This window comes from Heterocephalus glaber, unplaced genomic scaffold, assembly GCF_053883595.1.
Source record: "Heterocephalus glaber isolate CG9 unplaced genomic scaffold, H.glaber_assembly_v1.0 deba00001863, whole genome shotgun sequence".
Lineage (NCBI taxonomy): Eukaryota > Metazoa > Chordata > Mammalia > Rodentia > Bathyergidae > Heterocephalus > Heterocephalus glaber.
The window spans coordinates 656,374-681,550 of record NW_028258503.1 but is presented as its reverse complement, the minus strand read 5'-3'; the positions used below and the strand labels follow the sequence as shown (position 1 = coordinate 681,550).

Sequence of the window (25,177 nt, the reverse complement as noted above, 5' to 3'; positions counted from 1 at the left end):
AGCAGGCAGTCAATACATATTTGTTGAAGGAATGAGCAAATGAATTATCACTACTCCAGTTAGATTCACCAGTACCAGAAATATGTAGGTGCCAAATTAATGCCTAAACCTTTGTTTGTTTGTTTTTATATCTGTCCCCTGCTCTTATCTACCAAGGCCATCATCTAAGGTGAGGCATCTATCATTTCCTGGGATACTGCAGCAGCTTCTAAACTCCAGTTTCAATCCCCTCTGCTCTATTCTCCACACAACTGCCAGAATGATCCTTCCAGAAGCAAATCAAGGCCATGTCAGTCCCAAGCCTAAAGACCACAGCAGATTCACTACAGCCTATGGGATATTCCACAACCTCTGCATGGCATAACAGAACCTACAGGTCTTGGCTCCTGCCTACCTCTTCTCCAGCCACATCAACAACCACTCCCCCACCAGCACCCCACTCTCCAGCCTTAAGGAACTAATTGCAGGACCTCCCAAATACCTCGGCTTCACATCATTCCACAGATTCACACACACACACACACACACACACACACACACACACACAATGACTCCAAGTAGCTTGCCTGGTTCACTCCCAGTCTTTCAACAAAATGCTTACTGACTGTTTATTATAAACCATGACCAAGTGGGATTTATCCCACAAATGTAAGGTTTGGTTCGACGTAAAAAAAAATCAATTTATGTAGTAAAACATACTAACAGAAATGGGGGCCGAATCACCCCGCTGCAGACAGGCAGGTCTGCCCATGCCCTACCTAGGTCCTGAGTCACACAGAACACGCTGAATCAGCCCGCTGCAGACAGGCAGGTCTGTGCACGCCCTACCGAGGTCCTGAGTCGCATGGAAGACACCGAATCACCCCGCTGCAGACAGGCAGGTCTGCCCACACCCTACCGAGGTCCCCAGTCACCTGGAACACAGGCCGAGTCAGCCCGCTGCAGACAGGCAGGTCTGTGCACGCCCTACCGAGGTCCTGAGTCACGCGGAAGACACCGAATCACCCCGCTGCAGACAGGCAGCCACCTGATTCCACACTACAAAGACGCAGAGGACACCAGACCACCAGACCAAGGTACTGAGCCCCACTGTTCCCGGCCCAGAGGTAGGGGCTTCTGAGCCGTCGTTCCACTGCTCCTGGTCCAGAGGAAGGGGCTTCCTGGTCACCATCCCTCCCGCTGCTCCCAGCCCAGAGGAAAGGGCTTTTGGGCCACCTTCTGTCCCACTGCTCCTGGCCCAGAGGAAGGGGCTTCCGGGCCACCATCCCTCCCACCACTCCCGGCCCAGAGGGAGGGGCTTCTGAGCCACCATCCCACTGCTCCTGGTCCAGAGGAAGGGGTTTCCCGGCCACCATCCCTCCGGCTGTTCCCAGCCCACAGGAAAGGGCTTTTGGGTCACCATCCCTACCGCTGCTCCTGGCCCCTGTCCCACCGCACCCAGCTCAGAGGAGGTAATCCATGCAGGCGCTAACAGCCCCCCACCCCAGTTGAAATGAGAAAATATGTAAATAAGTCTCAAAACCAGACTTCCAGATCACCTACAGCAACCCCAAATGGAAATGAGATGGAACACTCTGATACTCAACCACCTGGACCCACTCAACTGGCAACAAAAGGGGATCTGGAAAAAACGAAATCAGAAATAATTTCTCAGATAACAGGAGAAATTGTGCCTCTAGTGCAAGACATGATTAATAAATCTAGACAGGAGCTCAGGAACATGATGGAATCCCAACATAAGAAACAAATGGAATCCATAAAACAGATGCAAATAGATTTCCAGGACATGAAAAACTCCATTGAAAGTCTACACAGCAGAATGAGACAATGTGAGGACAGAATTTCAGATGTAGAAGATAAGATTGCAATTAGTGACCAGGAAAAGAAAAATTGCATCAAAATTATAAGGGAACATGAGAAATCAATCCAGCAGCTGCTAGATGGTGCAAAAAAGAATAACGTAAGACTGATTGGGCTCAATGAAGAAACAGGAGAGAGTGAAGATGACATAAAAAAATCTCTTCACAGAAATAATGGCAGAAAACTTCCCAAGCAGGGAAAAAGAGCTTGACATACAGATAAGTGAGGCATATAGGACTCCAAATAGCCTTGATCCAAAAAAATCTACACATAGGAATATAATTGTTAAGATTCCAGAAACACAACAGAAGAACAAAGTTCTCCAAGCAGTCGGAGAAAAGAAACAAATCACATACAAAGGAAAGCCCATCAGAATCACAGCAGACTTCTCAACACAAACCATCAAGGCAAGAAGAGCTTGGAGTGACATATTCCAAGCCCTAAAAGAAAACAGCCTCCAACCCAGATTGATGTACCCTGCAAAACTATCTTTCAAAATGGATGGAGAAATAAGATACTTTCATGACAAAGAGCACCTTAGGAACTTGGTGAATACCAAACCAGCACTCCAAAGAATTTTACACAATATCCTAGGAACAGACATTGAGGATCAGAACCCCAGGAAGCAAAGCAGAATGAACTCATCTGGCAGGACAAGAAATTAAATGTAAAGGGGGAGAACCCAACAAAAAGAAAAAGTCATGGCAATGACAAGTCAATATGTTTCAGTTATAACCATCAATGTTAATGGTCCCAACTCACCAATCAAAAGAAATAGACTGGCAGAATGGGTCAAGAAGCAAAATCCAACAATATGCTGCATACAAGAAACACACTTAATTCAAAAGGAAAGTCATAGATTGAAAGTTAAAGGGTGGAAAACAATACTGCATGCGACAGGAACCCGAAAAAAAGCAGGAGTAGCTATCCTCTTGGCAGATCAAGCAGATTTCAAACCAACACTGATGAACAGAGATGAAGAAGGACACTACATCTTTGTAAAGGGAAGAATCCAAGAGGAAGAGATGACAATCATAAATATCTATGCACCAAACACTAGTGCACCCAACTATATAAAACAAATACAAACGGACATGAAAAGCCATATATGCACTAATACAATTGTAGTGGGGGACCTCAACACCCCACTATCACAAATAGATAGATCAACTAGACTAAAAATAAGTAATGAAATACTAGAACTCAATCGAACTCTTGAACAAATGAACTTAACAGATGTTTACAGAGTCTTCCACCCCACAAAATCAGAATGCACATTGTTCTCAGCTGCACATGGGTCATTCGCAAAAATAGACCACATACTCACACATAGAACATGTTTAAGTAAGTGCAAAGGAATTGAAGTTATCCCCTGTATATTATCAGACCATAGTGCGATGAAACTGGAGATCCATAGCAAAAAAAACTCAAAAAATTTCATAAACACATGGAAATTGGACAACACACTTCTGAATAACCAATGGGTCACAGAGGAAATTAAAGAAGAAATCAGACAGTTCCTTCAATTAAATGACAATGACAATACAACATATCGGAATCTATGGGACACAATGAAAGCAGTCTTAGGAGGAAAATTCATAGCAGTGAATACGCATATTAGGAAAACAGAACGAGCCCAATTAAAGAACCTGATACTGAACCTCAAGCTTCCAGAAAAAGAAGAGCAGGACAACCCCAAAGCTCATACAAGGGAGGAAATTATAAAGATCAGAGGAGAAATCAATGCAATGGAGACTAAGAGAACGATACAAAAAAAATCAATGAAGCCAAGAGTTGGCTCTTCGAAAGAATCAACAAAATTGACAAACCTTTAGCCAACCTTGTAATAAAAAGGAAAGAAAAGGCCCAGATCCATGCAATTACGAGTGAAAAGGGTGAAATTACAACAGACCCAGCAGAAATCCAGAGGATCATCAATACCTACTTCCAGAACCTATACGCCAATAAGATGGACAACACAGAAGAAATGAACAGATTTCTAGATACATACGAATTACCAAAGTTGAACGGAGAAGACCTAAAATTTCTGAACAACCCAATATCAACCAATGAAATTGAAAATGTAATTAAAAACTTATCAACTAAGAAAAGCCCGGGCCCTGATGGCTTCACTGCTGAATTCTACAAGACATTTAGAGAGGAACTGCTGCCACTACTGTTAAAACTCTTCAATGAAATTGAAAGGGAAGCAATACTCCCAAATTCATTCCTGGAAGCAAGCATCACCTTGATCCCCAAAGCAGAGAAAGACCCAACTGAAAAAGAGAACTATAGGCCAATCGCACTAATGAGCATAGATGCAAAAATCCTTAATAAGATACTGGCAAATAGAATGCAGAAGATCATCAAGAAGATCATACACCCTGATCAAGTGGGATTCATCCCAGGGATGCAGGGATGGTTCAATATACGAAAATCAATCAATGTAATACACTATATCAATAGAGCCGAGGACAAAAACCATATGATTATCTCCATACATGCAGGAAAAGCATTTGACAAAATCCAACATGCATTTATGATAAAAACCCTACACAAAATTGGAATAGATGGTCTCTACCTCAAACTGATAGAAGCCATCTATGAAAAACCAACAGCCAATATCATACTAAATGGTCAAAAAATGGAAATCCTTCACACTAAAATCAGGAACAAGACAAGGATGTCCACTATCACCACTCTTGTTCAATATAGTTCTGGAAACATTAGCCACGGCAATTAGACAAGAGAAAGAAATAAAAGGAATGAAGATAGGTAATGAAGAAGTCAAATTGTCATTATTTGCAGATGACATGATCCTCTATATAGAAGACCCCAAGAACTCCACCAAAAGTCTTCTAGACTTAATAACCAAATTCAGTCAAGTAGCTGGTTACAAGGTCAACACACAAAAATCAATAGCTTTCCTCTACACCAATGACAGACTCACTGAGAGAGAAACAGGGCAAATAATTCTTTTCACAATAGCATCCAAACAACTGAAATACCTAGGAATCATCCTAACGAAAGAAATCAAAGACCTCTTCTCTGAAAACTATGGCACTCTGAAAAGAGAGATTGAAGATGATATCAGAAAATGGACAGACGTCCCGGGCTCCTGGGTAGGAAGGATTAATATAGTGAAAATGGCCATACTTCCAAAACTGCTATATAGATTTAATGCAATTCCAATTGAGATCCCAGCAGCATACTTCATAGACCTTGAGAAAACAATCCAAAAATTCATTTGGAGCAAGAAGAGACCCAGAATAGCAAAATAAATTCTAGGTAACAGAGACATGGCAGGGGGTATCACAATCCCCAACCTGCAACTCTACTACAAAGCTACTGTGATAAAAACAGCATGGTACTGGCAAAGAAACAGACTTGAGGACCAGTGGAACAGATTAGAAGATGCAGAAACAACTCCAGACACACTCAGCCATCTCATCTTCGACAAAGGAGCCAAACGCCCTCACTGGAGGAAAGACAGCCTCTTTAATAAATGGTGCTGGAAAAATTGGGCTTCAACTTGCCAAAGATTAAAACTAGACCTATATCTCTCACCATGCACTCAACTAAAATCAAAGTGGATTAAAGATCTAAATATTAAAATAGAAACGCTGAACCAGTTGGAACAGAGGTTAGGTAGAACCCTTGAAGACATGGGTGTAGGAAAAGATTTTATGAACAAAACCTCAGTTGCCCGTGAACTAGCACAAACAATCAACGAATGGGATCTCTTCTTATTAAAAAGCTTCTGCACAGCAAGAGAAACCACCAGCAGTGTGAAGAGACAACCCACAATGTGGGAAAAAATCTTCACCTGCTCTTCCTCAGACAAAGGTCTACTATCTCGAATCTATAAAGAACTTAAAAAGATCAGACCTCCTGAATTTAAAGACCCAATCCAAAAATGGGCATCTGAAATGAACAGACATTTCTCAGACACAGAAGTAGAAATAGCAAATAAATGCATGAAAAAATGTTCAACATCACTGGTCATTCGAGAGATGCAAATGAAAACAACGCTGAGATTCCACTTCACTCCAGAAAGAATGGCTGCTATCATGAAATCAACCAATAACAAATGCTGGCAGGGCTGTGGGGAAAGAGGAGCCCTGCTCCGTTGTTGTTGGGAGTGCAGACTGGTGCAAGCACTGTGGAAATCAGTATGGAGATACCTCGAAGAACTAGGACTGGAAGTCCCATTTGACCCCGCTATTCCACTGCTGGGGATCTTCCCCAAAGAATTAAAAGAATCATACCACAGTGATATATGTGCACCCACGTTCATAGCAGTGCAGTTTGTAATAGCTAAAACTTGGAAACAGCCCAAATGCCCACCAACTGGAGACTGGATAAAGAAAATGTGGTTTTTTTATAAAATGGAGTACTACTCAGCCATAAAACATGAGAAATTAGAGACATTTATAGCTAAGTGGATGCACATTGAGGCGATACTCTTAAGTGAAATAAATAGGACACGTATGTGTAAATACCGAATAGTTTCTCTGGTGTGAGAAACTGAAAGTGTAAATAAGGACTAAATGTATAATAGGTCATGTGAAATAGGAAGAAAAGGGGCAAAGGGGAAGGAAGTGGGAGGGCTAGAGGAAAGGATAGAAGGGAATGGGATTACTATGAGAAAATGGAAAAATAGGAACAAAATCTTTGTAAATAGGGAGGACTGGAGGGGTTGAAGGGAGGGCTGGGCAAGGGTGAAAAATAAGAACCAAGAGAGACTATGTAAAGGTGCAAATTTCCAATGATGAATGTCATTATATTGTATACCCGAAATGTACCAATGATTAGAATGAATAATCGATAATGCAAAATGGGAAGAAAAGGTCCAAAGGGGTAGGGGGAGTGGGAGGGGCAGGGGAAAGGAAAGAAGGGAAAGAAAAAATGATGAGAAATGGGAAAAATGGAAATAAAGTCTTTGTAAATAGGGAAGGCTGGAGGGGGTGAAGGGGGGCCTAGGAATGGGGAAAAAATAAGAACCAAGATGCATTATGTAAAGGTACAATTCCCATTGAGAAATGTAATTGTGTTGTATACCTACAATGTACCAACAAAAGAATTTAATACAAAAAAAAAAAAAAGAAATGGGGGTGGGGGCTCGTGATCATCTCAACCACTGCAGGAAAAGGAGCACTGAACAAAATCCAAAACACTTTCATGAAAATAAATTCAACAAACTAGGAATACTAGGAGGGAACTTCCTCAACCGGATAAAGGGGTTATCTGTGAAAAACCCAGAGATAACATCATACTTGATGATGAAAGATTGGCTGGTTTCCACCTTAAATCAGGAACATGATGAGGATGTCTTGTCTTGTCACTTCTATTCAACATTGTACTCAAACTTCTGGTCAGGGCAATTAGTCAAGGAAAAGAAATTAAAGGCATCTAGATCAGAAGGGAGCAAGTAAAACTATCTCTGTTCCCAGAGAGCATGTTCTTATGTGGAGAAAAACACTAAAGAATCCATGAAAAAGGAAAAGAAAATGCTTGATCCTATCTGAATATGAAATAAGTGAGCTCAGCAAAGTTTCAGGATCCAAAATCAGTGCGCAAAAAGGAGTTGTATTTCTATACACTAGCAACAAACAATCTGAAAATAAGGTTAAGGAAATTATTCTTTTTATGATAGCATCAAAAAGAATAAAGTATCAAGGAATAAACTTAACGAAACATGTGCGAGAGCTGCACTCTGAAAGTTACAAGACATTGCAGAAAGAAATTGAGAAGACCTACATTCGAGAGATGCAAATGAAAACAACGCTGAGATTCCACTTCACTCCAGAAAGAATGGCTGCTATCATGAAATCAACCAACAACAAATGCTGGCGGGGCTGTGGGGAAAGAGGAGCCCTGCTCCACTGCTGGTGGGAGTGTAGACTGGTGCAACCACTGTGGAAATCAGTATGGAGATACCTCAAAGAACTAGGACTAGAGGTCCCATTTGACCCCGCTATTCCCCTGCTGGGTATCTTCCCCAAAGAATTAAAAGAATCATACCACAGTGATATATGTGCACCCATGTTCATAGCGGCACAGTTTGTGATAGCTAAAACTTGGAAACAGCCCAAATGCCCATCAACTGGAGACTGGATAAAGAAAATGTGGTTTTTTAATAAAATGGAGTACTACTCAGCCATCAAAAATGAGAAATTAGAGACATTTATTGCTAAATAGATGCACATTGAGGCGATACTCTTAAGTGAAATAAATAGGACACGTGTGTAAATTCCGAATAGTTTTGCTAGTGTGAGAAACTGAAAGTGTAAATAAGGACTAAAAAGTATAATAGATAATGTGAAATAGGAAGAAAAGGGGCGAAGGGGAAGTGGGAGGGGAAGGGGAAAGGAAAGAAGGGAATGGAATTAATATGAGAAAAAGAAAAAATGGAAACAAAGTCTTTGTAAATAGGGAGGGATGGAGGGGTTGAAGGGAGGGCAGGGGAAGGGGGAAAAAATAAGAACCAAGAGAGTATGTAAAGGTGCATATCTCCAGTGATGAATGTCATTATATTGTATACCTAAAATGTACCAATAAAAGGATATACAAAAAAAAAAAAAAGAAATTGAGAAGACCTAAATAAATGGGAAGGCATTCCATGTTAATGGATCAAGACACTTAATATTGGTAAGATGCCCATAATCTCCAAGACAAAGTACAGATTAAATGTGATCCCTGTTAGAATCCAGCCTGGTCTCTTTGTAAAAATTGACGAGCTTATTCTAAAATCCATGTGAAAATACAAGGGACCCAGATACCCAAAACAATCTCAAAATAGAAGAACAAAGTTGAAGGACTCATCTTTCTCAACTTCAAAACTTTACTATGAAGCTACAGTAATCCAAAGAAGTGTGGTTCTGACATCGTGATAGGCATATAGGTCAATGTTGTGAAATTCAGAGTCAGAAACAAACCACATATCTATGTATAGTTGATTTTTAGCAAGGGTGCCAAGAGCACTTAGTGGGGAAAACAATGATCCCTTACAAAAATGGTATTGGTACAAGTGGATAGCCACATGCCAAAGAATGAAGCTGGACCCCTGTGTCACAACATGAAAAATTAACCTGATCACAGACCTAAATGTAAGGGCTAACAGTATAAAACTCTCAGAAGAAAACATAGATGTGACCTTGGACCAGGCAAGAGTTCCTTCAATATGACATCAAAATCATAGTCACAAAAGCATTTTCTTTTGAAAAAATTGGACCCCAAACAAAAATCCGTCTAGGAAGTGCAAGGAAAATGCACAGAATGGGAGAAACATTTACAAATTACATATCTGATAAGGGTTTGTTTTCCAGAATATACAAAGAACTGCACACCAAAAAGGACAATCGACCCGAGTTTTTAAAAATGGGCGAAGGACTTGAATGGACATCTCTCCTCCAAAGCAGATGCACAAAGGGCCAAGAAGCTCATGAAAAGATACACAACATACAGCGCCTGCCTGGGAAGCCCAAGGTCCTGAGTTCGATCCCCGGTACCAAAAAAAAAAAAGAAAAAAAGATATACAACATCATTCACCATTTGGAAAATGCAAATCAGAAGCACCATGAAGTAGCACTTCACACCCACTGAGGTGTCTATTATAAACAAAACAAAATGAAACAAACCGAAAACAGCAACTTTTGTTGAGGATGTGCAGGCATTAGGGCCTTATGCTGCTGCTGGGGCTGTAAAAGGGTAAAGCTACTGTGGAAATCAGTTTGGTGGTTCATCAATAACTTAAACATAGAGTTATCGTATGGCCCAGGAGTCCTACTCCTAGATATAGACACCCCGCCCCCCGAATCGAAAGCAGGTGCTCGAACAAAAACTCATGCAGGAATGTACGTGGAAGCCAATTCACAATAGCCAAAAAGTGGAAATTGCCCAAGTGGCCATCAAGTGGTGAGTGGATACCCAGAAGGTGGCCTACCCTAATGCAATGGGGCACATATCATGCAGGCCCGAGAGGGAGTTAAGTGGTGTGGGCTGAGTGTTGTGCCACGTGGAGGAACCGTTATCGGGTAGTTCCTTTAGAAACGGCTCGCCAATCTAAAGTATTCCAGGTCCTTCTTGCCTCGAACAAAGAACTGGACGAGACAAGCCAAAAACGGTGCCAAAAAGTGAGGGATGAAGGGGTACGGGAGAGACCAGCTCTGCGGAGCAGACTCGGGCAGAACAAGAAAAACAGAAAAGCAAAAATAAAAGTACACACTGCACCTGAGAAAAGCAGCGTGGGCTACTGTGGGAAGTCGCAATAGCGAGCTTGCTGTGGTGCCCGGTGGTCTTCTTCCATGCCGTCCACATCTCGTAGGAGGTCTCGAGGTCTACATGCAGGGTTCTGGCGTTGCTCTGGGATCTCGTAATTGACAGGTCCCGCTCATTTCCCCAGCCGGCTTTGCCATGCCCTATCTCCTACATCAGAACCACAATGCTAAGTAGAAGCAGCCCAATGTAAAAGGCCACATGGTTTCACCCTGCAGGCTTCCACCCACTAGAGCTGTTCCAGCACAGGCCATCCTCTCCGGGAGGAGAACAGATGAATGAGTGGCTACCAGGGGCCACTGATGAGAGGCCAAGAGGGTCCAGCCAGGAGGCCTGGAGGGCTGGAGGGCGGCCTGGGCCTAAACCTGGTCAGGGCCTGGAGGCCGACCTGGGCCTGGACGTGGACGCGGCCCCGAGGTCAGCCAGGGCCAGGAGGCCAGCCAGGGCCAGGAGACCAGCCTGCATGTGGACGTGGCCCACAGGCCACACTGGGCCTGGAGCCTGGCCTGGGAATGGACATGATGCAAACTAGAGATCAGCCTGGGCCTGGAGGCCAGCTGAAGCCTGGACGTGGAAGCAGCTGGGAGGCGAGCCTGGGCCTGGAGGCGGACCTGCAAGTGGACGCGGATGCGGCCCAGAGGCTGCCCTGGGCCAGGGCCTGGACTACACCTACAGGCGCCCTAGCCTGCTGCCTTCCGGTGGGGCAGTCGTGCACCAGGGCCGTGATGTCACCCCCCCCCCGCCCCACCACCACCACCACCACCACCACCACCAGCATGCCACGCCAAGCCTTGGCCCTGACCAACGAGCGACCACCTCAGGGTCGGTAGGCCACAAAGGAACGACCCTGGAGGAGCAGCTTGCAGGCGCACCGCGGGCGGTCATCCAGTCTAGACTTCCCATGAGGCAGCGCGCGTTCTCGTGCACGGGAACCCTCACATCAGCCCGCCGCCCTGGCCCGTGGCGAGGAGCGGCCCCCCCGCCCCCAGTCCTATAAATGGCGGTTCGGGGTCGCTAGGAGACGGAGTAGCGTCCGTGGACAGCGCCAGTACTGGACAGACGCAGTGGCCGCGGCGCAGCAGCTTCCAGGCAGGCAGAGTGTGGCCCTGGACCGGAGCCGAGCCAAGCGTAGCCAAGCAGAGCCGAGCCCGTCGATCAAGCGGAGGCAGAGCCAGAGGTGTCGAACCCAGCGCCCATGCCGCGGCAGAGCAGCCGTCGGGGGTCGTCGCGCTGAACCCAGAGGCGGCGAGCCCGCTCCCCCACCGCCAGAGCCGAGCCGATCTTCTCCGTGAGCCAGGTGGAGCGCGCCCTGTGCGATGGCCGCTACGCGCAGCGCCTGAGTTGCTCTGCGTCGGTGTTCCTGGCCGCCACGCTGCAGTTCCTGAGTGCCACCGTACTGGAGCTGGCCGACCGTGAGGCCCGCTACAGGTCCCGCAGGCGCATCACCCGGGAGCTGCTGGACGTGGCCACCCTCAAAGACGCGCTGCTCTGCACCCTCCTCGGCACCACCACCATCTCACGGGTGGCCCCGGCCCGGCCCTAGATGCTGCTGAGGACGGGGAGCAGGAGCAGGAGGATTCCTGACGCCTGGCCCTGGACTACTTATCTGCCGTCCACCCCGGCCCACCGGCCCAGCCGGGCAGCACCCCCACCCCCTCCCCCCCAACCTGGTCTGGCTTGTGCCTTCCGTTGGTTGTGCCAATAAACGATCTCAAGCACCCCAGGAGCCTGCTTCACTCAGTTGGGGGTCTGGATGGGATGGGTTGGAGAGGGGTGGGGTGGGGTGGGGAACTGGGAGGCATCCAGAGGTGGAGGGGCAGACCGGATGGTGGTGCAGGCAGAGTCTTCGGGGATGGCGGCGGGTGGGATCGGGGTCTCCAGAAGGCATCCAGAGGTTGAAGGAGGGGCGGACGAGGATTAGGGGTTGGGGAGGTGGCGGTGGAGGTGGTCCGGGGTCTTCAGGGATGAGGGCGGGACCAAAGTCTCCAGGAGGCCTCCAGAGGTGGAGGAGGGATGGACATGGGGGATTGAGGTGGCGGTCCAGGTGGGGTCTCTGGGGATGGGGGCCGGGTGGGACCCGGGTCTCCCAGTGACAGAGCATGGGGTGGCCCCGGACGGGAAGGGTGTGCAGGGGAGGGGGTACAGAAGATGTCCCCCGCCCCCACCCCTCCGTCGGAGCAAATCAGGGCTCGCGCGCCTGATGCAGTGGCCCTAAGATGGCGCCTATGAGAACGTGGCTGTGGGGCCTGACAGCACTGACCCCCACCCTCACTCCCAGGGTGGGATGGAGAGCGGTGGTGGGTGCGGGCAGGCGGTTTCCTGGCAAGACCGATGGACTCGTGACGGGCGGGGCGATCCAGGGGAAGGCAAACACGGAGTTCAGGGCGTGCAAAAGTTCCGAGCTTAGTTAAGGTCGCGTTCACGCGTGGAGAAATGCCGAGAGGCGCTCTCAGCATCATCCCACAAGGGAAGCTGTAACCTAGCAACTGCTGGAGCCTGGCCCGGGCAGGCCAGGCCACGCCTGCGCAGGACGCCGTACTCGCAGGACCCGTGGGAGCCCACGTCCAGTCAGCCCCGCCCCCGTTATTTCCCAGGCAGCTCGCAGCGGCAAGCGAAGCGCCGGCTTCTGCCAGCCCGGCCCCGCCTTCCGCCCGGCTCTTTGCATATCACCAGGGCAACAGGGGAGCGGGCGGGGCCGACCAGAGCCGGGTCGCGGTCGTTGCGTCTTCTCGCGTCCCGGTCACGGCCGGCCCCAGCGTGACGCGACGCCACGCGACACGTCGCGACACGTGACGCGACGCGACACGTCACGCGACACGTCGCGACACGTGACGCGACGCGACACGTCACGGCACGTCGCGGGGACCTTGCGGGGCGTCGGCGCGTCAGGTCGGGCAACATGGCGGCCTCGGCCTCCGGCCTGGGAGGCGGGGGCGGGGGCGTAGGCGTAGGCGGCGTGGGCGTGGGCGTGGGCGCGGGCGGCGCCGGCCCGGGTCCGGAGGCCGGGGACTTCCTGGCCCGGTACCGGCTGGTGTCCAACAAGCTGAAGAAGCGGTTTCTGCGGAAGCCGAACGTGGCGGAGGCGGGCGAGCAGTTCGGGCAGCTGGGCCGCGAGCTACGCGCCCAGGAGTGCCTGCCCTACGCGGCGTGGTGCCAGCTGGCAGTGGCGCGCTGCCAGCAGGCGCTCTTCCACGGGCCCGGGGAGGCGCTGGCGCTCACCGAGGCCGCGCGTCTCTTCCTGCGGCAGGAGTGCGACGCGCGGCAGCGCCTGGGCTGCCCCTCCGCCTACGGCGAGCCGCTGCAGTCGGCCGCCAGCGCCCTGGGCGCCGCCGTGCGCCTGCACCTGGAGCTCGGTCAGCCGGCCGCCGCCGCCGCCCTGTGCCTGGAGCTGGCTGCCGCCCTGCGGGACCTGGGCCAGCCTGCCGCCGCCGCCGGCCACTTCCAGCGTGCCGCCCAGCTGCAGCTGCCCCTGATGCCCCTGGCCGCGCTGCAGGCGCTCGGCTCCGCGGCCTCCTGCCAGCTGCTGGCGCGCGACTACACCGGTGCCCTGGCCGTCTTCACGCGCATGCAGCGCCTGGCGCGCGAGCATGGCGGCCACGCGGTGCAGCCGCCTCTGCCTCTGCCGCCGCCGCCGCCACCACCTCCGCCTCCGGGGCCCCAGACCCAGCAACCACCGCAGCTGCCTCTGGGGCCCCAGCCCGGAGCAGGCGGGGCCCCCGCCCTGCTCCCGGCGAGCCCCACAGGCGCTCGTGCTGCTACAGCCGCTGCTGCTGTCGCCGCGGCTACCACCGCGCCCTCTCAGGCAGCGCTGGGCGCCTTTTCCGACCTGCTCATCCGCTGCGAGGTGTCCCGTGTGCTGCTCCTCTTGTTGCTGCAGCCACCACCCGCCAAGCTGCTGCCCGAGCACGCCCAGACCCTGGAGAAGTACTCCTGGGAGGCTTTCGACACCCACGGGCAGGAGAGCTGTGGCCAGCTCCCCGAGGAGCTCTTTCTGCTGCTGCAGTCCTTGGTCATGGCTACCCACGAGAAGGACACGGAAGCCGTCAAGTCGCTGCAGGTGGAGATGTGGCCGGTGTTGACTGCTGAGCAGAACCACCTCCTTCACCTCGTTGTGCAGGAAACCATCTCGCCCTCAGGACAGGGGGTCTGATAGATCACATTAGCCAAATGGCCATCTGTCACGTCTTGTCTTTACCTTTTTGAGTTGTACACAACCTTTGCACGTAAGGGACACACAAAAGATGTCCATCCTGGTTCTCTCATTTCCTACCATTCATTCCACTTGCTGCCTCAGGAATTTCGTTGAGTGAATGTTACTTCTCAGAATCTCATCGCCATGATAATAGGGGACAAAACCCTTCAATTATGATAGAATGAAAGTAAAGGATATGGCTCTCTTCCAAAAACTGCAACGTTCAAAATGAGAATCCTTTTAATCTTTGCTTCCTCCATCCTTTCTTGGTGAGCACTTGGGTTTGCACTGCTCAGAGTATGTAAGGCGTATGATTTCATTGCTACTTTCGTTTCTTGGTGCCTTTCTGTGTTTTCATGATCAGAGTCTCTCCGGTGTTTCATTTCCACACACACGAATCACGCCTTACAATCTTTTTGCTGCAGCCCTAAATCTATGATAAATGTCCTTTGATTTTCCTGACTTAGGGTTGAGATTTACCTTATCTGTAACACGTGACTATCTTGTCAGGGGGCAAGAAGCTGAACCAGGGATATCTACAGTATCTCTGGCATGCAGCATGCAGGCCATGCTGAGTAAAGAATGACTAGCAAAGGCCTTTGGGATTAATGCAAGGCACATGTGTCCAACTCAACAGTTAAGTGGCAGTGTTAACTAGTTGAAGTCCCAGTTTTGGTTCCTTTCTCACAGGTATGTGTAATCTACATTGCAACTTTTATCTGTAAAAGCAACTTATTTAACAGCAGTATGTAGTGTGACTTGTTTTGTGGGATCACGTATTGTGCACGCAAGGCAGTACTTGTTTCTGAAAAGCAGGATGTCCTTCCAGTGTCAGATACTATGCTTGTGCTGAAATGTTACAGTGAAATCTATTAACATGTACAAGTAATAAATGTTAATAGAAAATAAAGCAAGCACCACTTCAAAGCTTTCTGGTCCAAGTTTGACAAGGAAACGAACTTCGGTTTTGGTTTGTTCTTTTCTTTCTTGGCAGTACTGTACTGTGGATCGAACCCAGGACCTCCCAAATGCTAGGTACCTCTTCTACTACTGGGCTACATCCCCAGCCATTTATTTGGTACCAGGGATCGATCTCAGGACCTTGCGTTTTCGAGGCAGGTGCCACTGAGCTAAATTCTCAGCCCGCCAGCCTTTTTATGTTGAAACGAGGTCTCATGAAGTTGCTCCAGTTGGCCATGAACTTGTGATCCTCCTGCCCCAGCCTCCTGAATAGCTAGGATTACAGGCATGCACCACCTTGCCTGGCTATTTTCTTATTTATGTAGTTTTGTTTTTTTTTTCCTTCACTTTACAGGGTAATAATACAAACTTTGGAATAGATCCTTTTTCTCAAACATTCAACTTTAGGCACGTGCATCCTTTACCTAGGCTGAAGTTATATACAGAATTCTTTGGGGTGATATTTAAGGACAAAATTCGGGGTGGATTTTTTTTCATTCTAGGGGGATGGGTGTAGGGTGTTACTATGAGTTAGGCGCCTCAAAATGGATGTGGGTTTTTGTTTTGTTTTTTTGCTTCCACTTCTTCAACAGTATGGAAGTACTGGGAAATACGGGGGAGGCCCATATGTGGCAGATCCAGCCATACCATTCTGCTCCTACTTAGATGTCGGGAAGCTTCCAACGGGGTCCTCAAATCCTCGTTCAACTGACCACAAAAGTGGTAAAGGCGCATGCTCCTTTGCCTTTTGGCTTCTTTCCGGTATGCTTTTCTCAACCCTGGCTATAGGCCTGGGCACTGTTTTTTTTGTTGTTGTTGTTGTTAACACAACTGTTTAATGGTTATGAAACGTGATTGATGATGAGTTTTTAACTGGGGCTTATGGAAAAGCCTGTAGGCCACGGGTCTAAACTCACTGCATTGAGGAGACAGAGGGACGGATAACCAGGAGGTTATATGTGCATACTTCTGGGAAACATTAAAGCCCCTTGTTTCCCATTTGCTTTGCCCTTTTTTTTTTTTTCTTCAGATTTTGAGTTTTATTGTTGCCTCTTCGCTGCTCAGGCCCTGACCGCGAACATGTGCAGAGGGTATAGCCGCTCTTTGCGCTGCTGCTTGTTGGTCTTCAGCTTCTCCTCATGCTTGTTGAACTTGCGGAGCAAGGCTCGAGTGTTCTTGGGCCGTAGGCCCAGGGGCTTGTACTTCTTGCTTTTGTAGAATTTCCTGAGGTTTTCTCTCTGCGTCTGCTTAATAAAGGTGAGGACACGGGCGATGGATTTTCGGAGAACTCTGAACTTGGAAAGTTTGGACGCTGCGCCGGGGGTCACTTTTGACTGGCGCGCAACTGGGACAGCTCCGCCTTCAGGTCGTTGAGCTGTTTTCGAAGCTGCTCCTCCTTGCAGGAAGGTCCTGAGCCTTAATCTTGGCCAAAGCTGCAGAAGAAGCCGCTGCTGCCGCTGCCGCCCACTGCCTGCTTGAAGGAAAGAGGAAGGGGCCTGCCATTGCCTCTGTATGCATCTCAGGAACAACAGCAGGAAAAGCATGGTCAAGTTGCAGCAGTTTGGGAGTTCACTAATATAGAAAAAGAAAACACTGTTTTGTTTTGTGTTTTTCTTTTTGGTTTTTTGAGACAGGGTCTCGCTGTGTAGTTTAGGCTGGCCTTGAGCTCTCTACGTAGCCCTGGATGGCCTCGAATTTGCTGCAATCCTCCTGCCTCAGCCTCCAGAGTACTGGGATTACAGGTGTGCACCACCACACCAGGCAACACTGATTTCTAACATGCCAAAATGAATATTGTAAAGCACGAGCATGGTTGTTCTGTTTTCTAATTTGAAAACCAAGGGAAAAGATCCTTATCTAGACAGTTCAAAATTTACACTAAAATATTGCAAACTATTGAAAATAGTGGCAGTGAAGCAGTCATCCTTAAAGGTGGCTGGGGTTCCCTCTCCCCTTGTTAGATGCTCCTATAAGGACAAGTATTGCTTATGAAAGTCTATTTTACATGTAACTGGTTCAAAGGTATAAAGATACCTGAGAACCATAACATGGAGGAAGATGTTCAAGACTGCAATTAGCAAGTCAGGCAAGCTCTGAGATCAAGGGTTCTCATGATACATGAAGATTAATGTTAACTGCCCAGGCATGTGTCCTGCCATTAGACTGGGCCAGCAGTCCACACACTGCTCTGTAAAGGACCAGAGATATGTTAGTCTTTAAAGGCCACAAATGGTCACTGTGGCATGGTCTTCTCTGTCTCTTTGTTTTTGCAAACCTGTGCGGAAAAACCATTTTAAGTCACAGTCCATGCAAAGTACATATATATATATATATATATATATATATATATATGTACGCAGATATAGATATATGGCATGAGAAGAGAGATACAGATCTACTGCAGACATTTACACGTTTATAGCAATTAAGATAACAGAAAGTGAGAAGTTCAATAATCAGAAAAAGAATGGAAAACACAGTCAAGTATCTACCACCAAAGAAAGCACAAAGCTCTCTTTATCTGCATTCATGGTTTTGACCCCTAAACTCAAGTTTTTTTTTAAATCTACTGACTCCTGGACATTCAATAATAGAGCATCTCTTCAGTTCTATCATCTATGAGAATCTTGACACTACTACATTTCTTCCTAAATCCATAATCATTCGTATTACCTGTAGGTAGAAAATACCTTTCTGCAGTGAAGTGTGTAGAATCTAAGACAGTTTGTTCCATATATGACATCTGTCAAAGGTCTTTAAAGTATCAATGCATTGTCTTAAGAAGGCTACTTACATACCATTAAGGTCCCAGTGGAATTCCCACGATAGGTCAGCCACTTCTTCCCATCAAGACTATACATGATGATAAATTGAGAAATATAGAGGCTGGAGAACTTCTGACGGGCACCCTGGGTTTTGATGCCGTGAATGATCATTGGTGTCAACAGATCCACCTACCAATTAAAACAACATTTTATTTTAATTGATGTTTAAATTATGTACTACCTCCTGACATTAATTATTGGCTTAGGAAGACTCTATATTGCAACAGATGTGCCCATTGTTGCCTTGGATGTGCAGACAACGATGGTGAAATGTGGACATTATGTGTGAAGCTGTGGAGCAAATGGTGGGAATGAGTGGAAAAGATACATATCGAGATCCCTGCTTGCTTGAAGACCAGATCGCTATCAAATCATTGACCCATTTTCTCTACACACATATCCATTGTACTGCACATATAGACACACATAACCCAATGCTTTCTTTACTCACACCTTAGTGTCAGCCTGGCCAAAGTCAACTTCCTCCCCTCTCCCCAGACCAGCCCCATCCCAACACTGTGATCAGTAATGAACTGCTCTGCCTTCTAGAAGTGTCAGTTGAGTGTCTGGAGCAGTTGTACATAATTTTGGGGGAAAACCATTTCACAATTAAATTATGATTAGGCCTAGTTTTCCTGCGCACAGGCCAGCTATAGCATGTCGAGACATATCTCCATTTTTGCCTCTGGTCACAGATAAAACCTCAATGGCCCCATGATGCTGCAACACTCTAGGGCAGGACTGCATCAGCTGAAGGTTCCTTGAGGACCAAGTAGTAAGGGAAAGGTTTCACCTGGGAAAGGACAAATTCCTCCTCAACATAAGTTTCTCATCGACCTAGGATTATCACTGACTTCTGAGTCATCTGTTACTCCTGATGAATTGAATAAAGGTGTGGCAAGCTGAGGCAAGTTCGGGGTCCATTGTCTTTGCTGCCCAGAGCAGCACTGATCAGGCCCGCCGGGACCCAGCTTCTCCTCTAAGTCTGCTTTCCTGTCTTTATTCTTTAATTCACCATGTGCTGTCCTGGCTCACAGGAGACCAGGACCCACTGCAGGGGTTCTGGTAATGTCCCCTTTCCCTGTTCACTACAGTTCAGAAATGATTTCTCCTGCCTAGCCTCCCCTGAGTCACACAGACACATTTAGTGCTGCTTTATTTATCCACTTCATGTTGGATCTAACTTCACTGTAGCAAATTATTACACCATATTATAAAGGTTGCTTTGCTTGTCTGCCTCCCTTATTAGACTGAGATCCTTAAGTCAGTGAACCTGTTTGAGTCACTTAACCTTTATGTGTCAAATTTGTTTATCTGTAAAGTAGAGATGATATTAATGTTTAACTCAAATGATTAAGATGTTTATACATGTAATGTGCCAAATTCAGTGACTGGCACATAATAAACACTCAATGCTAGCTATTATATTCTCTCTGCCCCCAGAACCTAACATGGAATCTGGTATAGTGTTGAGGTGTAGTAAACGTTGTGGAATGAATGAGTGAATAATGGCAGAGTGGTAAGGAATGGTTCATACTTAAAGAGGGTGAGGACCATGTAAGCTTTACAAGGATATCTGTTACCGCCATAACACCTAAGTCAAAGAACATTCTCACAGATGCCCAGTACGTACAAACTGAACTTGTAATGACTCTCATGCTTAATGACCACGTGCTCGAGTTGACTGCAAGTTCCATTCACATACTCATTCATTCAAGGATTATTTCTGAGTACTTGCTACCTACCAAGCACTGTTTTAGGTAGGAAGAGAACAACAGTAAACAAAAAAAGCCCTTCCCTCATGGAACTTACATTTAAGTAGGAGAAGCACACACACTCACACACAGACGCACCACCACCACCGCTATACTTATGTATTTGTATTTACTAATATCAAATAGTGATAAATGAAGGACATAAATAAGACAAGATAAAAGGACACAGAGTGACAATGTCTTCAGAAGCTGCAGCACTATCTTTTTCCACATAAGGTGCTATTTCCAACAGATGACAATTTTTCCTCTTGGTATTGTGGCATAAACAACTGAAAACACCATGTGCAAAAACCTGTTTTTTTCATGTAGCATATGAAAAGCATATATCTTTTTTATATGAAAGTATATATCTTATTTTTTGATCACTGACTACTGTACCTTCTAGCAGATTTAATAAAGCCCTGCCAGCCTATCTACATTCTGTAATTGAATGTTTTTCTACTTCATCTTCTTGAGTCTCTTCTACATTATAATTGGGACCTTAAAAGAGTTTGGCAATCACAGATTCAATAACTGCACCTATGTATCCAGCAATGTATTTCAGTGTAGCCGTGAGACACATTTACCTAGGAGGAAGTAAGCAAGGTGGAAATGAATTTCACAGTATATAGGCACAAGCAATGCAGTTGTGTATCTCCATGGGGCCTGTTGATTACCCGCTGCTTGGCCTTGGTTGCCCAGTGCCCTCAAGCCAACCCAGTGCCCTTGTGCCCGTTCAGGCCTTCTTACCAGAAGAGCTGCCTACCCCAAATCCTCTCCTAGTAGAAAATGTAAAGTCACATGTGTGATTTGTGTTTTCAGTTCACATTATATTTCTGTGGGACAATGCTGCTCTAAAGGAAATAAGGAAGTGAGAAAATTTGTAAGACTGAGTTATTTATTTAAAAGAAACTGAGTTAACCTAAAGACAGGGCTTCAGGTATTAACCTATCTTAGTTCTCCAGATTGGACTAAATTTAAGTAGGTATTTCCTACTACCCAGGGGTATAGAATTTATGAGGGACACAGGTTCAGTTTTAGAAAGGAAGCTACAATTTCTTTGCTTGTGATACAGTGGTTTGAGTTACGTGTTTTTGTGTTAAAATACAGAGTACTGGAGGGCTCAAGGATACCTACTTAGTTGGAGACATCTAAAATAGAAAACACGATTTGGGGAGGGGATGAGTTCGATGTAGTAGAAAGTATTCAGATGTTCTAATCCCAATATAAAGAAATAGGACATATCAGTATACTCAATTATGTTCCCAAATCTTCTGTTCATGAGTGTTTTTGTACAAACCACAAACCATTTTATTCTTCAGTTTCCTTGTCTGTTAACTGAGTTTTGGTAGGAATGACTACAGTATAAGGGATATGTATAACACTTTGAGCTTGTGAGATGAATAAGAGGAATTCTAACCTTGATCCAGGAAAAAGGTTCTTTGGTACTCCAGGCGTTGATCAATCCCGAGTAATGAAGTCTGGCCAGCTTTGGAGCCCACTGTCCTTTGCCCAAGAAAGAGGAGAGAGATTATATTCAACTGGATTGGTCCTAGACAGTTGGGAATGACATCATCCTTTCGAGAAAGGTTCATCTTAGTTGTGGAGAAGATAGACAAAGGCATACAAAGCTTTGTAGCCTAGCAGTACTGATTTCTCCCTAAGGTTTTGCTTGTCATTGTTGTATATCTCATTTTCTAAAATCTAATAATTTTGTTGACTTAACTAGCACTTCCAATTAGCTGATACTACAATTTGTTACCAGCACTGCCAAGTGATAAAACTTATTATTACACAACATATGTTCACTGGAGACAAATCAGAAAGCAAAAATTTAAAAACTAGCAAAATAAATTAAAATAAATAAAAAAATACAGTCCTTCCAAATAGTACTAGTGTTTAAAAATAACTTTCTAGCCTTTTACAAGGGGGAATTTTTTCCCCTCTAAAATAGGGGTTGGCAATTATTTTTCTGTCAAGGGCCAGAGTGCAAATAATTTAATAATGGTAGATTATATGTGCTCTGTTACACAAGTGCTGTTGTAGCCATAGATAAGATGTAAATGAATAGGCATGGCTGTATCCCAACATAAGACTTTATTATGGGCACTAAAGTTTTCATTTTATAATTTTCATGTCATGAAATATTCTTTTTAAAATAATTTAAAAATGGAAAAACTATTCTTTCTTTCTTTCTTTCTTTATTTTTTTTGTACCGGGGATCGAACTCAGGTCCTTGTGCTTTCGAGGCAGGCGGTGGAACCACTGAGCTAAATCCCCGGCCCGGAAAAACTGTTCTTAACTCACATATACAAAAACAGGTAGCGGGTCTTACAAATAGCTTTACGTTACTGCTCACAGGAGACTGCAGCTTCCTGCTACAGTGAAGAGAAAGAACTTCAGGGAGCAATACTGAAAGTAGACAGGATATTTAAGGAGGCAGAGTTATCGCCCAGAGAAATGAAGGTGGCCTGAATTAAGATGGTCACAGTGAGAAATGGAGAGGATGACATGGATTTTAGATGCATCTATGAAATAGAATTAATAAAAGCATGGAGGTAGACTGGTTATTGAAACAAAAATAACAGTGTTTACCATATTGCCCCGAAGCTGTAATCTGAAAATCTCTAATGTTCCCAGAAGCCATTCCCAGAGGAATCTGACACTCTGAAATCAAAAAGGGGGGAACACAGGGCTAAAAGTGCATACAACTCAGCTTCTTAAACGTAAGTCAATGAAAATGGGAGAACACCAATAAATACTAATATTTTAGGGCTTATTATGTACCAAGAACTGTGCTAAACATTTTATTGTGCTATTGCATTTAATTCATTCTAACAGACAAGTGTTAGAACTATTCATATTTTGCAGCTGAGGAAACTAGCATCCATAGATAAGTAGACCAGTAGTAATTCTCTTACTGGTTTAAGGCTAAATCCCCAAACTCTTTCAAGTGATATCTGTAAGTTATCTTTGGTAATTGAATTAAACTTCAATTCCAAATCTGATGTTGTGAAAGTGAAGAGGTCTTGTTTGGTAGCACCAGCTTATTGAGTATATTCCAAGTATATACAACTTCCAGCATATCTGTCCTTCTCAGAGGACTATGATTTCTACCCGCAATATTCATTTTGAATTTAACCGATATGCATTTGTATGTATTTCTCGACAAAGGCTACCATTCCAAGAAGGAGGCAAGCTGTGTAGAAATAGGCTGGTAGGCAGTGAGCCTCTGCTCACAGTGTTACTCACGCTTGCTGTACACCAGGAAAAGGGTGCTCATCCCGGCCTACAAGTGCTCGCCAATGAGGCATTCTACCCGCCAAATTCCAGCTCTGGATGGTAGCATTTCCACGGTCTCAAAAGCACCTTTTCAAAACCAAAACGAAAAAAATTTATTTCTTTTCACTAAAAGATGAGCATGAAATACACTGGTTTTCATAGAATATCAAAGGAGATGTACCAAATTCAGTTCCACCACTCTTGAACTCCCCAAACCCAAAGTGCTTCCTGTGTGGTCCCTATAGTTGGAGACACTCGAGATTGAGTTTGAGCATCGCCCTCCTGGGAAGTGAGAGACAAAGTGAACAAATGCTTTGATGATGGAGACAGGAGAGTGCTATTGCATTAGGACTGGCCTACACTCTCGAGGGTTTTCAGAGCGTACAGAATAGTTCTTATTGACCAGATGTGGGCTCTGAGAGAGACAGAGTCAGGGTGAGGTCATCTTGAATCCAGTCCACTGGGGCTACCTAGAAGCTGGGATGAACGCTGAAGGGGTCAGGAATGAGTTACAAGGGGCCACCCAGATTAAAGGTGGAACCAACCAGGCAAAGGGGATTTCATGAGGAACAGTTCCAAAAAGGAGTCTCTGAGGAGCCCCTGAAAGTGCCCTGTAAGAGAAAGAGTCCTCTTCAAATACTTGCTAGGTGTAGACAGTGTCGAGGTACCTTACAACAATAGCGGCAGTTCTAAGTTAGAACAGTCTTATTCCCTTTTAATCTATCCGAGCTGGAGTTCAAAGCAGCCTCTGGCAAGGGGTTGTGGTGGAGGAGGAAGCACAACAAACACAAGGTGGAGAAGCAGAGGACTCAACCATAACTCCTTCTCCCAGTGCAGACTTCCAGCCTGATGTGAGCTCATGTTGGGTGGGGGAAGACTGAAGTTAAAAAGTGCAGAAATTTGATCACTATCTTGCAGTGAACATTGTAATTTTGACTTGAATTCTATTTGTGAAATAAAGTTACTGCAGGTCTATTTGTTACTTTAGTGAGCAGAACAGACACGGGGCTTCTCAGATTTGTTACGAAGAAATGGGATGTTTGCCTCCACTATTAAATCTGTTTTAGAGACAACACAGAACTAAAATCGTATTTTGATCTACATTGTCAGCAATGCTTAGTCAATATAGTGGTTGCCTACATAACCAAATCACTTTTTAGACAACTACTGGTGTCATGTGGGATTTGAGATGGAAAATGAAAAAGTATTCTTAGGAAAGTGCTATGATGTTAGCCATCCATTTATTCTATTCTATTTCCTTTACAGCACTTTTAGGTACTTGAAATTATCTTGTTGATTTGCTAACTTATCTCTCTGTAGTACGAAGTTTCTTGAAAAAAGTAAGTTAGTTGAGAGCAGGGAGCTTGTTTGCTTTGTTCACTGATTGCACCTCCAGAATTTAGACCATGTAAACTAAGTACTCAGCTGAGAGTGTTATTGCACGCCTGTAATTACAGCACTCTGAAGGCTGAGCCAGGAAGATTACAAGTTCGAGATCAGCCTGGGCAGCTTAGTGACTTAGTGAGACACTGCCTGGAAATAAGAACTTTTTAGAAGGGCGAGGGGTGGAGCTTAATGTTCAGGTCCTGGGTTTAATCCTCAGTATTGCAAAGTAATAAAAATAGAGTAAGTACTCAACAAGGAAGTACGCTAGGAAGAAGAGCGAGCGCAAACTAGCTCACACCTGGATAGAGGTTGTAAACTGCCATTTTATACTCTTCTTTTTTTCGTACAGTGAACACATGTCCACTGAAATGAATCGAATGGATGTTTTCATTGCTGCCCATGCTGAGCAAATACCATCGAATCCTTTGGTTCTGAGCCATTACTAGGCCAGGTAGGGTGTCCATCACATAGCCATTGATTGCTGGAGAAGAGGGACACAGATGAGGGTGTTAAATCTATTGCAGATGTTGTTTTCCCTTTACTTCACCAGAAATACTGATATCTATGACTATTCCACTCCCACACATGTACTGGCAAGTTACAAAATGTTCAAGTTTCTAGCTCACGCTGCATTTCACAGT

General features: G+C 45.8%; 2 protein-coding genes and 2 pseudogenes across 2 annotated transcripts in view; 2 read left to right on the top strand and 2 right to left on the bottom strand.

The window, feature by feature from the left end:
* LOC147820536 (coagulation factor VIII-like) overlaps positions 1 to 25,177 on the bottom strand; it is a 131,240-nt gene that overhangs the window by 105,874 nt on the left and 189 nt on the right. The window contains exons 2-6 of the mRNA XM_087204134.1: positions 24,835 to 25,017; positions 23,121 to 23,237; positions 22,464 to 22,535; positions 21,289 to 21,374; positions 18,088 to 18,243 (exon numbers count right to left, since the gene is read on the bottom strand). Coding sequence (XP_087060260.1) covers positions 18,088 to 18,243; positions 21,289 to 21,374; positions 22,464 to 22,535; positions 23,121 to 23,151 — 345 coding nt within the window. The 5' untranslated portion in view covers positions 23,152 to 23,237; positions 24,835 to 25,017. The remainder of the gene's footprint in view (positions 1 to 18,087; positions 18,244 to 21,288; positions 21,375 to 22,463; positions 22,536 to 23,120; positions 23,238 to 24,834; positions 25,018 to 25,177) is intronic.
* On the top strand, positions 10,949 to 11,847 carry LOC147820538 (histone H2A-Bbd type 2/3-like; annotated as a pseudogene).
* Positions 12,803 to 15,288, top strand: LOC101707995 (40-kDa huntingtin-associated protein). Its single transcript, XM_004875579.4, has one exon. It carries the CDS (start codon positions 13,037 to 13,039, stop codon positions 14,285 to 14,287), a length of 1,251 nt encoding a protein of 416 aa, XP_004875636.2. The 5' UTR covers positions 12,803 to 13,036; the 3' UTR covers positions 14,288 to 15,288.
* Positions 15,616 to 17,615, bottom strand: LOC147820537 (large ribosomal subunit protein uL29 pseudogene; annotated as a pseudogene).